Here is a 14,285-nt window from a genome sequence, read left to right as displayed (position 1 = left end):
CAAAGCCATCTATGTATTACCTTCAGCTGAGAAAAAATCGCAAGATTGCAAACAAAAATAAGCCTGGAGAAATGGGCATAACGAAATATGCATAAAATCTTTACTGAGAATATTTTTTTTAAAAAAAATCTCAAATTCAAACAACTAAACTTGAAATATTCACAAAACAGTGAAACTAAACAATTACTTACTGTATTCTAACTCTAACTTTCTTCAGAAACTCAAAAATGTACCAAAAATTAAAGATCTGGTAGCCAACAAGCATGTTTGAATGACATTATGTATTCAAGGAATAGTAAACTATATAAAAAGGTAAAGGTTCCCCTCGCACATACGTGTTAGTCGTTGCCGACTCTAGGGGGCAGTGCTCATCTCCGTTTCAAAGCTGAAGAGCCGGCGCTGTCTGAAGACGTCTCCGTGGTCATGTGGCCGGCATTACTCAATGCCAAAGGCTCACGGAACGCTGTTACTTTCCCACCAAAGGTGGTCCCTATTTTTTTCCACTTGCATTTTTACGTGCTTTCGAAACTGCTAGGTTGGAATATCGAATAGCATATGAGTAAATTTAGGAAATATTTTGTATTAGATATATTTCTGAAGGAAAGGGGAATTGAGAGAGTGATTAAGTGTGGAGAGACTAGAGATTATAATTTAGGAATTATTTTAGATTATGATTGTTAGTTTTGATACCCTGCATTTTGTTCTGGGAAGTCGGGGTGGGGGGTGGGGGGTAAGGGGGAGGGGAATTGGGGGGTTGAGGCTAGAGATGGAGTGATGGTTAATGTACAGGGATTATTGAAGATGTATAAATATAATTAATGTAGGGTCGGGTCCCCCCAGTTACCATTTTAGAACGGTGGGGAGGGAGAAAAGAGAGAGTAGGAGGTAGGAAAGAGGAGAAGAGGAAGGAAGAGGGGTAGAAGAGGGAGAAGGAAGGTGGAGGGAGGAGGGAGGAGAGGATGTAGATAAGAGAAGGAGAGGAATGTCAGGAAAGTAAAAGAAGGTAGAAGAGGGAAGAGTGTTAAAAAGGGGGGTGGTGACTGGGCAGGCCCGACTAAATGTATATAACTGTACATTGAATGAGTTGTTTGACATGATTGTAAAAATAAAACTTTTTTACTAAAAAAAAAAAAAAGAAACTGCTAGGTTGGCAGAAGCTGGGACAAGTAACGGGAGCTCACCTCATTACACGGCAGCACTAGGGATTCGAACCGCTGAGCTGCCGACCTTTCGATCGACAGGCTCAACGTCCTAGCCTCTGAGCCACCGTGTATATATATATATAGTCAATTATAAATTATTGTATTTGACTGTCAACATTATGTTTGATATATACTATTCTCTTAGAAATGTAGAGTCACATAATTAGAAAAAATTCTGAAGATCCTCTAAGCAAGGGGTCTGCAACCTTCAAAACTCAAAGAGTCATTTGGATCTGTTTCCCACAGAAAAGAAAACACCAGGAGCCACAAAACCTTTCCTGTGCTTATTTTTTGAGCAGCCACAGAACTAGCATATGTAGTTGAATTAAACATTCTGTTTTCTTCTGAAACTTTTCTTTTCTTGGATGTACCCATGGTTGGCCTACCAGAGGTTGAAAAGCTCAATAAATCGCGTGCCAGTGGATGTCGCACATTGGTGGTTGTGACACATATTTTGAATGTCAGGGAGCCACAGCAAAGGGGTGAAAGAGCCACACGGGGCTCCAGAGCCACAGGTTGCTGACCTCTGCTCCAAGCAATTCTTAATTGGCATTATTAAATTAACCATAGTTTAATATGATATTGTAAGCAATCCAAGGCATTTAGCTATGTTCTTGATTCTGAAGATTTCCAACACTTGATTTTCTAACATGATCATGCAGAACAAGACATGTAAAACAGAGAGGGGTCTCGGTTTCATGGGCATGGGCCACATCTTGTCTTTTATTATCCTTCTTCATGGATTTCCCTGAGGTCATTAGCTGTTCTGTGACAATCAGATAAAAATTTATGTATGCTTGGAACAGCTTTAATCCGGGAAGCCAGTAAAAAACGGCAAAAAATAATTTGATTTGTTTATATTTCATTCAATTAAAGGATTCATTTTTATTTTCCAGCAGTTTTAAGCTGCTTGACAATGAAATAATACCTCAGGAGTAGAATTGACATTGATATTTTTAAAAAATCAAATGTGAGAAAAAGTGCAATTGAATAATCCTATTAAATTACTTATATTACCTTTGCAATATTTTCTTTGTTTATAGATACAAAGTAGAAAATCATTGTAGGCCAACTAACAGGGCCCTGGTTCTATACCCATTTCTTTACCTCACACAAACCTGAGTCCTATACCGTAAGAAATCTTTCTACCTATGACTATCAAAACTTAATCTTTATGGCTGCCATCTTGTGATCGTTCAAATCATTGCAGCCCAGCTCTGTTTATGACTTCAGCGCCTTCCTTTCTTGGAAACATTTCTTGAATGTTCCTGTCTTGTATTTCCACCATCGCAACAATTATCTTGTGAAGTGGGTTGGGCTGAGAGAGCTCAATGCATTTTTATTGAATAAATTTCATCCGTTCTTTTTAATAAAGAAATACCTCTAGCTCAATTTAAGGAAGTGGGTTTTTCTGTGTTTTTTAGTGTCATAAAGGAGAGTAACCCAAGAATGATGTAGATGGCTTCCTGTGTAGGACTGTCATTAGTGGGGGAGGTTTTCACCTATTGTAGAATTGTTTAAAATATTACATAAACTGTTTAAAACTTATGTAATAAGTTCACAAAACCACAGACAGAACAACAGAATGAGTCACTAAGGAACTAGCAGCAAAACCTATGGGTCCGCTATAAATACAAGTATGTGGTCCTTGGGTGGCATCACAGATCCAAAGTCTTCTCCTTTAACACTGAATTTGCACTTAGAGTCATTACGATGTACATCCTGATCTGTGCCGCAGTTATTCTGCCTTCTTTATTTGCTATCCCGATAGATCCCGGTGCTGCAGATGGACCAAGTGCCGAAGACGCAAAACTTCTACAAGTAAGTTCCACCAAAGCTTCCTTGCATCTATAGATTGATTGATTCTGCTGCTATCCTAAATTGTATTATTTTTAAATTAATTATTTACTTAAGGAATATACATCTGTATTGTACATTCACAGTATGTTATTTCTGCATCCATAACATTGCCTTTTTTTTCCCCATCACGCTACTCAAGTTGATATGTGTTGGTTTCTATCCATGCGCTGACTTATCCCATGCTTTCCTAATGAATATTTCTGTCCTATTGACTTCTTTCTCTTATTGTTTAGGATGTACATAATACTGTATATATACAAAGTCTACAATAGACATTTCAACTTAACATAAGCATTTCCAAAAACACCGACAGAGATACAGAGAGAGAGAGAAGTTATTTTTATGACATCAAAAGTCTGTTTCTTTCTCTTGACCATCGCTTATGGTGTCAAAAGCAAAATAAATAAATGCATCTGTGATTTAAGAAATTGGCAAGTTTAGCAGGAATAAGGAACGGCAGTTGAATTCTATTAAAAATAGAACAGTCTTCTTCTTTTTAGTTCTTATTATAATGGATCACATAACCAGAACTTTAAACCTGGAAGAAATCTCAAAGATTGAGTGGTCTATCCATCGGCTGCTAAAAGAATTCTACAGCAATTTTTATTTATTTATTTGTCAAATTTATATCGTCACTCAGCTTACATGATATGTCTAGCTTATAGCTCTATCAATTACCCAGCTGGCATCCCAATTGGATGGCTATATTGCCTCTTTCCTGAAGGTATCAATTAAAGTTTGGCTGTTGCTTTACAGGATAACCACCAGAGTAAATGAAAACTGACTGGCAGTGTTTGGTGGGAAAGGATGAAAATGGTGACTGTACGATATAATGTGCAGAGTAAATAAATGCAGCACCATTTATTAGTATCAAGCCTGTAGCAGGATAGAGATACATAAAATACATGCCAGTTGCCAGGCGTCTGATTTTTGATCACATGACCAATGGGGCTGCTGCAATGGCCGTGTGAAAAAGGGTCATAAGTCACTTTTCTCAGTGCTGTTGTAACATTGAACAATCACTAAATTAATTGTGGAAATCAAAGTTATCTGTACACCGCATAGATTAAACTGTTGTGGCCCGCCAGTAGCCAGCAGAGCTGGCAGCAGATTCAGACAGTGAGGAGGTTGGGGAGGAACATGGTCCAGTCCTGGAGTCTGGGAAGGCTCTGATGAGGGCTCTGCATCAAAGGCAGAGAGGAGGCCAGGGTTGAATGCCAGTTATCAGCTGCCTTTGGAGTCAGACATTAATGAGGCAGACGAACAGCTGGAGTCTGTTCCCAGTATGTGCATTCGCAGAGTTGCCAGACGAAGGGAACAGCTAAAGAACAAGGGTCAACTTGGGAGTAAGGCCCATGTGGACGATGAAGGGCCCCTCCCAAAGGGAATAAAAGAGAAGTGAAAGGTGAGTGGAGTTTGCAGGAGACAATTAGTTCGCTTAATTGGTTCGTGACTCTTAGCCAAGTTTTGAAGATATCGGCCTGGCAGCTCCCCAAGCCAGATAAGGTCTGTGACTATAAATTCACCCTTGAAGGACTTTGCTGGATGTGAATGAGATGAATTCACAGTAAGTTAATAAAAAGGTTTTTTTTGTCAGGATAAGGAGTCTGCTTCGTGGTTTGGGAATGCCTAGGTTAGAGCATAGACATTGTGTTGTGGCTCCGTCCTCCCCGGGCCTGGCCCCCTGCCAGAAAGTGACTCAGAGATTGAGGGGGAAGGGCTGTCAGGGCTCCCCTCTGCAGGGCCGGCCTCTCTGTCTCAGTTCCAGGAGCCAGAGGCAGGCCAGGTGGAGGAGGTGACGAGGCCTCTGTCTCTTGTATCTCCCCCCGTCCAGGCAATGCTTCCAGACCCAGCTGTGGATAATCAGTCCTGGTTAAATCCCGGGTTTCATAGACAAGAGAGGCAGGAACAACAGAAGAAGGGGTGGAGCAGGCCTAGAAAGGGCTGAGTCATGGAGCCACACCCCACAGGGTATAAAAGCAGGAGGGGCTGTTCTACTACTTCGTGACGGACAAACAAACCGACTGGAGAAAATTTGAACTGAACTATTTGACTGAGCATTTGGCCTGGATAGTTTTTTGTTCCTGAATTCCTGGTTGCTCCAGTAACATCAGGGAAAACCTTGGTAGACGTTTGCTGGTCTGCTGCCAGAGCTGATAGCTGCCGTGGACTAAATTGTTGGCTAATTAAGTCAGTTCACGTGCCTCCCGGACTGAGGTGGGGGGACAGAACACATTGCTTTCCGTGCATTCAGGAAAAAAGCATGGTACAAAAGATGCATGAAACATTTATTTTTATTTTCCATAATCTAGGTTTATCTGGACAAATTCTTCCCAACCTATCACAAAGATGGCCGCAGCCTGCAAGAACGGCTCAGAGAAATGCAGGAATTTTTCCATTTGTCTGTCACCGGAAGAATGGATAAAGATACATTAAACGTAATGAAACAGCCTCGCTGTGGAGTCTCGGATGACTCAGAAGATCATAAAGCCCCAACAAGAATCTGGAATAAAAAAGTCCTCACGTACAGGTTAATTACAATTTCAAGGTTGTTGTTTTTTAACGAAGAACTTATTGGTTACATGATTTCTTGCATAGTCATATTCTGTCATTCTTTTGTTACTTTAAAGGATTAATAATTATACTCCGGATTTGCCAAGAACGACAGTTGAAGCAGCCATAGAAAAGGCATTCCAAGTTTGGAGTGATGTGACTCCACTGAGGTTCCAAAAGGTTTTCAGACCTGCTGATATTGAAATATCTTTTGCACGTGGTGGTAAGGCTGCCTGTTTTTAATCAACTAGCTCTCAAAATATGCATTTTTCACACGATTTCTATCCCTTTTTAAAAATGTTTTTATTATATAATTTCCTTTATAATACATCACATTTTCAATTTTACAATGACAGTCCATCTCATTTCCTCTTTCCTTCTCCTCTCCTCTCCTCTCCTCTCCTCTCCTCCCCTCCCCTTCCCTTCCCTTTCTCCTTCTCCTCTCCCCCCTCTACTTCCCTCTCTTTCCCTGTCCCCTGTCCCCTCTCTTCTCTCTTCTCCACTTCCCTCTCCTTCCCTTTCTCCTTCTCCTCTCCCCTCTCTACTTCCCTCTCTTTCCCTCTCCCCTCTCCCCTCTCTTCTCTCTTCTTCTCCACTTCCCTCTCCTTCCATTTCTCCTACTCCTCTCCTCCCATCTACTTCCCTCTCTCCTTTCACCTCTCTATTTCCCTCTTCTTTTGCCTCCTTCCTTCTCTTCTTCCCCCAGCCTTTCTCTCCTCTCCTCCACCCTACTCCACCCCACTCCACTCAGGGGTGAAATCCAGCAGGTTCTGACAGATTCTGGAGAACCGGTAGTGGAAATTTTGAGTAGGTCAGAGAACCGGCAAATGCCACCTCTGGCTGGCCCCAGGAGTGGGGAGGGAATGGGGATTTTGCAGTATCCTTCTCCTGCCATGCCCACCAAGCCATGCCCACCAAGCCATGCCCACAGAACCGGTGGTAAAAAAAACCTGAATTTCACTACTGACTCCACTCCACTCCACTCCACTTTCCATTCTTATCTCTTTCTGAAGCATCATTTAAATTCTCTCTGCTTTCACTGATCACATTCAAAGCTGATTAGAGTATAATCCAGAGGGTGTTTTCCTCCCTGGAAGGGCAGATGCTTAAATTGAAATTATTGATGGGAAATAGTAGTTCTACTTTAGTCTGCATTGGTCAGACCCCATCTCAAATGGTCATCCAGCTGTAGACTCCATTTTTTAAAAAAAATCTCAGATAACTGAAGAACCCTGGGAGCGCTGTGGTTAGAATTCATAATTGCAGACGAACTCTGCCCACAGTTGGAGTTCGATCCTGACAGGGCTCAAGGTTAACTCAGCCTTCTATCCTTCCCAGGTCGGTAAAATGTGGACCCAGATTGTTGGGAGCAATATGCAAATAATGCTTACATTGTAAACCACCCAGAGAGTGTTGTAAAACACCATGGGGTGGTATATAAGACTAAATGCTATTGCAATTGCTAACTGGAATAGGTTCACAGAAAGATTGCCGAGTTGATATAAAAAAAGTTGTTCTGTGAAGAGATATTGGTGGAATCAGATATATTTAATCTTCAGAAGAAGGAGAACATCTTTCAAAAGGATGTCACACCAAGTTGAAGGAAGGCAGATTTTGTTGACCGTATGAGCAGATAAATAATAATAAGTATAATTAATTACCAAGGTGAGAGGTGGGAATCCCCCTTTTCCCTGCATTTGTTGAAGCAAAGATTATGTAGTTATTCATTAGGATTTTTCATTGATTGAAGATTCTTTCCAGTTCTAGCTGGCTTCCTCTTTCACCACTTCTTCAGATCAAGTCACAGATATATTAGCCCAGGCTTAAAAATTATTGCTATTTTGGCATCACTGCAATGATCTCTTGTTCTATGAAATGATTGATGGCTGTGATTGAGACTGCTTGCTGCTCTCTGTGAGTTCTCTGTTTGGATTGAATCACTGGCTATAGTTCTGATATCCAAGAGCTATCATAGCTGGGTTTAAAAATTCAGATGACCACTAGAGAGAAGCAGAGAGTAACCATTTATATAAGTCTTGGCCAGTGGTGAAATCCAAATTTTTTTACCACTGGTTCTTTGGGTGTGGCTTTCTGGGTGTGGTGTGGCTTGGTGGGCATGGCAGAGGAAGGATACTTCAAAATCCCCATTCCCACCTCACTCCTGGGGGAAGGATATTACAAAATCTCCATTCCCACCCCACTCTGGGGCTAGCTAGAGGTGGTATTTGCTGGTTTTCCGAACTGCTCAAAATTTCCGCTACCAGTTCTCCAGAACCTGTCAGAACCTGCTGGATTTCACCCCTGGTCTTGGCTGACATCTACTTGGATTCTTGCATCTGAAGATGATGTTCCTAAGAATTAATGATGAGAATAATGATGTTCCTAAGAAATTTTGATCTCTTTCCTCCTTAAATAATAAACATAGGAGAAAATCTTCAATCAAGGAATATCTCTTAGTTAATATAAATTAGAGATATTGTTCTGTTTCAAAATTAGACATCATTCATTAACAAATAAATAGCTTGGAAAAGATTCCCAATTAGTTTGATTACATTCCAATCTTCCGATTTCTCCCTCCCGATCCATCATTCAGTACCTGGAGAGATGCTTTGGAGAAATGATTTAAGCTCAGAAAATCTTATACCTAACCCAGAAGTTATCACTACATCACTGTCACCATGGCCCATATTCATATTGCATGATTATATGGATAGTGAAAGTCCAAAAAAAAAAGGAAATAGGTTTACTTAAGGGTGTGGAAAATGCAGCATAATGCTCCTAAACTACCATCTTATTCATTGATGGCTTATATGTTATATTTCAAATTTAGAACATGGTGATTATAACCCTTTTGATCGCCAAGGAGGAGTTTTGGCTCATGCTTACTTTCCTGGATCAGGAATTGGGGGAGATACACATTTTGATGAAGCAGAGAAATGGTCAGCGGAGAACAGAGGTAAGTCATTCATTAACTATTTGAGGTTATTGCTCATCTATTATATAATGAAAATTATTGCCAAGACCATTAACGTCATAAGCAAAGAGTAATCGATCGCAACCTGGCAACCAGTTGATACCTGAAGACCTCTGAAATATTTGCCCCTGAACTGGGAATATAAATTATATTTAATATTATACTTAGATTAAACCCAATTTTATTTTTGTCCTGGCCCCTGTCATGAGAGTCAAATGAAGTTCTAGCCCTGAAAAGGCATTAACTATATATTTTTATTTTTATTTATTTATTTTGTCACACAGTATATATAACCATAAGCATGAAATAATTATACAATATATAAGCATATATATGAGTATGAGTATGTAATAACTATATTAATTGGATATATTGAAGGAAAACAATAGGATAGGAACGGTAGGCACTTATGCACACCCCTTACAAACCTCTTAAGAATGGGGTGAGGTCAATAGTAGACAGTTTTTGGTTGAAACTTTGGGGATTTTGGGAAGAGACCACAGAGTCAGGTAGTGTATTCCAAGTATTAACAACTCTGCTACTGAAGTCATATTTTCTGCAATCAAGATTAGAGCGGTTAACATTAAGCTTAAATCTATTATGTGTTCGTGTATTGTTGCAATTGAAGCTGAAGTAGTCTTTGACAGGAAAGACATTGTAATAGAAGATTCTATGAGTTAAACTCAGGTCGAAGGCGGCGTAGTTCTACATTTTCTAAACCCAGGATTTCAAGTCTGATGGCATAAGGTATTTTGTTGTATTCAGAAGAGTGGAGAACTCTTCTAGTAAAATATTTCTGGACACGTTCAATTGTATTGATGTCAGAAATGTGGTATGGATTCCAGACAGTCGAGCTATATTCAAGAATTGGTCTAGCAAATGTTTTATATGCTCTGGTTAGTAGTGTAGTTGTCGTGTCCCACTCCCACTCCGACGAACGAGTCAAGGAAGTCCGTAACAAACTTGGCAACGAAGCCTCTGCAGCTTGCCAAGTTCCTTCGAGGTTTATCAGGGCAGGCAGGAGTCCAAGTTGTGACTTCAGCGATAGGGTCCGATTTCAGCAAACTAGATAAGACTTTGCTTGACTCAAGGTTGGAATGCCAAAAGCAGGTCCTTTATATAGGCTGTGTGGTGTGGTTCCATGACTCAGCATTTATCCAGGCCTGCCCCACCCTTCCTTCTGCTGGCGTGGCCTCTCAGGTCTCCGGAAGCGAGGGTCCACCCACAATGAATTTTCTTCAGCTGGATCTGCTGTCAGCATCTGGGAAAGGGAGAGGTCAAAGGGAGTAGGCCCGGGTAATTCCACCACCTGGCTGGCTTCCTGCTCTGAAGGCTGAGCCAAAGGAACACACACTGTATGAGTGAGGTTTATTGGGCTTCTCCTTTCACTCTTTGAATCCTCTCCGGGTATGGGGCCAGGGCCGGGGGCTGGAGTCATGACAGGCCTTTCATCTTCATTATTAGACTCAGAGTCTGATAAAAGGCCCGGTTGGAGATGGGAAGGGCCCGGCTGAGGAGAGGAGGGAGGACAAGTCACAACAGTAGTGTTTTTGGAGAGGAAGCTACGCAAGATTAGGTTTACAACTTTTAAGGCCTTTTTTGCGATGTAGTTACATCTTTTTTGCAATGTAGTTATATAGTCTTGGGCTATAGGATGCCATATATCAGTTTCTGCTAAATGACACATTTTTCTTTTCTTTTGTTTTAGGGGTCAACCTGTTCCTTGTTGCGGCACATGAATTTGGTCATGCTTTAGGACTTTCCCATTCTAATGTCATTGGCTCTTTGATGTACCCAACATATGCTTACACAAACCCACAGTCCTTCAGTCTTCCAGATAATGACAGACAAAGAATTCAGAGATTTTATGGTAAGTACAACCAATTAAATATGAGCCAACTGTGTTCAGAGGCAGCCAAAAAAGCCAATGCAATTCTAAGTTGTATTAACAGAAGGATATAATCAAGATCAAGTAAGGTACTAATGTTACTCTATAAAGCCTTAGTAAGACCACACCTAGAATAATACATCCAGTTTTGGTCACCACACTATAAAAAAGATGAGACTCTAGAAAGTGTGCAGAGAAGAGCAACCAAGATGATTAGGGGACTGGAGGCTAAAACATATGAAGAACGGTTACAGGAACCAGGCATGGCTAGTCTAGGGAAGAGAAGGACCAGGGCAGACATGATAGCAGTGTTCCAATATTTGAGGGGCTGCCACAGAGAGGAGGGGGTCAAGCTATTTTTCCAAAGCACCTGAAGGCCAGACAAGGAATAATGGATGGAAACTGACCAAGGAGAGCTTCAACCTGGAAATAAGGAGCAATTTTCTGACAGTGAGAACAATCAACCAATGGAACAACTTGCCTTCAGAGGTTGTGGGAGCTTCATCACTAGAAGCTTTCAAGAAGAGACAGGACTGCCATCTGTCAGGAATGGTGTAAGGTCTCCTACTTGGGCTGGGGGGTTGGATTAGATGACCTTCAAGATCCCTTCTAACTCTTGTTAATCTGTTAGCCAAGTACGGTATGAAGTTTCTAATTCTTATAGTGAAGTGCATTTTAATCGCTCCCCAACCTTTTGTTGTACTCACTTTCTTTCTTTTTTAAAAGTTTTTTTTATTTTGAACACATTAAAACACAAGACAAACATACAACATTTATATACTGTACATATCACTGTTTCTTATCAGCTATTCAAAGCAGTCCTTTCTTACTATTTATACATATTTTAATTTTATCTTATTCTACTTTTCAGCTACATTTTACCCTGTAGTTCAATTTTCTTATCTTTCCTGTTTTCCAACCATTCATACCATCTACACCAGACCTTATAATAGTCTGTATCCTCTTTTTCTTTGATTTCCTTTGTGAGTTTATCCATCTCTGCACATTCTAGGATTTTCTTAATTAAAACTTCTTCTGTTGGTGGGTTCTCCTTCTTCCAATTTTGTGTGGGTTGTACGCACTTTCTAATGGGTGCTGTTGTTAACTAGAGGGGACCATTAACTGGTACACAACATTTTTTTTAATAGTCTGCTTTTTCTCTTTGAGCTCACAGCGTCTTACATGGGGAGGTTTCCCTTAATGTTATTTTATCTCCAAAATACTGTTGTGATTTATAATTAGGGCTAAGAGAATGTCAGCAGATTGAAACCATGTACTGAAATCTATGGCTGAAAGAGGACTTGAACTAAGACTTCTCCAGTCAAAGTCCAACAATTTAGCCACTCATTATTTTGGACATATATTGGTTGGCTTTTTCACTGAATTTAGCTTTCATCATACCATAGTGGAGGAAAAGCACTAAGAAACAAAAGAAAGTTGTAAATATCAGTTGTCCCTGCTCATTGTCTTACAGTTGAAAAGGTACAACCCATAACAGATAAGAGATGAGCAAAAAACAGTAGCAAATAACTAACTGAGTCCTTCGGGAGAAGGGCGGTATACAAATTTAAATAATAATAAAATAAAATAACTAACAGTAGCAAAAAACAGTAGCAAAAAACTGGCAAACCATTTTTGTGTTGCAAGCTCCAGTTCAGATACTGTGTTTCGATGACCACTGTCAGCTAAGTGATACTTGAAAAACAAAATCAGAGGAAGTGATCTCACAAGAGAGGTCTCTTGTTTCTCCTGTTGCTATCAGTCTTTGAGGTAGCATCTGGAAGTATCAGGAAGCTGCTGTTTCTCTAAGTAAGAGAATAACAGATTTGAAAGATCTGAGGTCTTCTAGCCCAACCCCGTGCCCAACCTCTATACCAGTGATGGCTAACCTTTTTGACATTGTGTGCCAGGAGTGGGGGAGGGGGTATTGTGTGCACGCCCACACCCATAATTCTATAATCATAAACCAAAACCTTGGTGGCTCTGCCATCACCTTAGGATGTCCCACAGCCAGCTCCAAATAGCCTCATTCTGTTTATCTCCTCTCCCTCTTGTATCCCAAAGTTTCCAGGAGGAGCCAGTCATGTTTTTCTGATATTTTCTTGTTTCCCAGATTTAAAGAATGTTTCAGCCCCTTTTGCTTATATAGGAGTCCTTGTCTATTTCTTCAAAATCATATCCCTGATTCTCCACAGTAAGCATGGCACCAGGTTTCCTGAACAAGAGCCCGCCAAGGATTCCTGATTCGGTTCTAACCAGCCTATTGTAGTGGAGCAAATTAATCACTCTTCTTTTTATTGAGCAAATCTGCTCTGGAAAAACAGCTGTGTTCCTATTTTATCCTATATGTATATTTATTTATTTTTAACTCCCTTTAACAATATCCTTCTTTTCTTTCTTTCTTAGGAGCAAGGAAATGAAACCGTTGAAGAACCCATTGTATTTAAATGGCATGGAAGAATTTATATTTTGCACAGGTCAAAAGCATTATTTCAACTAAGTTTATAACATAGTAAAAGCAGCAAAAGTTTGGTTGCCTGCTTGATAACGGAGGAAAACTAGTGGACTGTACTTTGTTATGAAAGCTACGTTGGTTCCTGGTCCAACTCAAGATGCAGATGACCAACTGCAAAGTGTGCGTGTTCTGTAGATGCCTTCACTTGGAAACAGTGTGTCATCCAACATCAATCCAACACCAACCTTCTGGCCATGTAGAGAAACCACCACGATCTGGTTGTACCAGAAAGTCTTTGGGGATTGATCTATGTCAGGGGTCTCCAACCTTGGCAACTTTAAGACTTGTGGACTTCAACTCCCAGAGTTCCTCAGCCAGCAAAGCTGGCTGATGAATTCTGGGAGTTGAAGTCCACAAGTCTTAAAGTTGCCAAGGTTGGAGACCCCTGATCTATGTCAGATTCCATCTCTCAGTTATTAGTTCGGGGCTCTTGTTATTTTTTGTTTTCCTTGTAATAATTCCTTGTTATTTTTTTTTATAAGCAACTGGAGATGTTTTGGGAAATCTTCTTGTACTTATGACATAGCTAATAAATAATCCAACCCTTTCATGTGTTGTGATCTAGGAAGCATTTATATTTTCTTCTGTATGTAATGAAAGTCTATAAAAGTTTGGTTAGTGCACGGGGTTGTGGGGAGGTGTTGCCTACGTGTGTGAATTTGTGTGTGAATCGGTTTTTTCTTTTCCCTCAAGTTGGGTCTGCATCTGTAGTAGAAAGCTGTGTGTGTGTTTAATTCAGGATATAAGTGATAGAGCTTTTCTAGCATGTTCAAGGGAGTGGGGGATGAAGTTGGCAGAGCAATTTGTCAGTTTCTCCAAGCAGGTTGACTTTCAAATACTCTCCAATTCAGGGGACTAGACCAGATGATCCCAAAGTCCCTTCTCAAACTTGCTTTCCTTGATTCTATGAAAATGAGAATGCCACCCAGAAAAGGGATAAGAAGAAGAGCTGGTAGGGTTTCTCTAATCACATCCAAATTGGAGAGCAAGATGAAGTCTAATGTGAAGATGCATGGACTTCAATTCTTTAGTCATGGCTGACTGAGAAATTCTGGGAGTTGAAGTCCACCCATCTTCAAGTTGCTGAGGTTGAGAAACACTGCATAGTAAATGCAATTGCATGCCAATATGAAGGGCATGTAGAAAAGTCATAGGATTAATGACTAGACACATTTTGTCACTTGTCTTCATTTTTTCATCTCACAATAACCTCATTATTTGTCCCACAAATTTCAAAAGTAAGATATTCAAGATGCCGGGAGACTTGTGAAGTTTGGCCATCTATCCATGTAA

General features: G+C 40.4%; 1 protein-coding gene across 1 annotated transcript; it reads left to right on the top strand.

Moving 5' to 3' along the window:
* Positions 1–2,763: 2,763 nt before the first annotated feature.
* LOC131199621 (matrix metalloproteinase-18-like) lies at positions 2,764–13,529 on the top strand. The gene is made up of 6 exons (XM_058185583.1): positions 2,764–3,023; positions 5,375–5,592; positions 5,693–5,838; positions 8,446–8,571; positions 10,298–10,459; positions 12,884–13,529. Exons 1-6 carry the CDS (start codon positions 2,916–2,918, stop codon positions 12,895–12,897), a joined length of 774 nt encoding a protein of 257 aa, XP_058041566.1. The 5' UTR covers positions 2,764–2,915; the 3' UTR covers positions 12,898–13,529.
* The last annotated feature ends 756 nt before the right edge of the window (positions 13,530–14,285 follow it).

This window comes from Ahaetulla prasina, chromosome 5, assembly GCF_028640845.1.
Source record: "Ahaetulla prasina isolate Xishuangbanna chromosome 5, ASM2864084v1, whole genome shotgun sequence".
NCBI lineage: Eukaryota > Metazoa > Chordata > Lepidosauria > Squamata > Colubridae > Ahaetulla > Ahaetulla prasina.
This window is presented reverse-complemented; position numbering and strand designations above follow the sequence as displayed.

Excerpts from the sequence above, each read along its gene's own strand:
- LOC131199621 (XM_058185583.1), top strand. The coding sequence starts at position 2,916 with ATGTACATCCTGATCTGTGCCGCAGTTATTCTGCCTTCTTTATTTGCT. Across the intron at positions 5,593-5,692 it reads AAAAAAGTCCTCACGTACAG|GATTAATAATTATACTCCGG; the intron begins GTTAATTACAAT and ends GTTACTTTAAAG. Across the intron at positions 8,572-10,297 it reads ATGGTCAGCGGAGAACAGAG|GGGTCAACCTGTTCCTTGTT; the intron begins GTAAGTCATTCA and ends CTTTTGTTTTAG.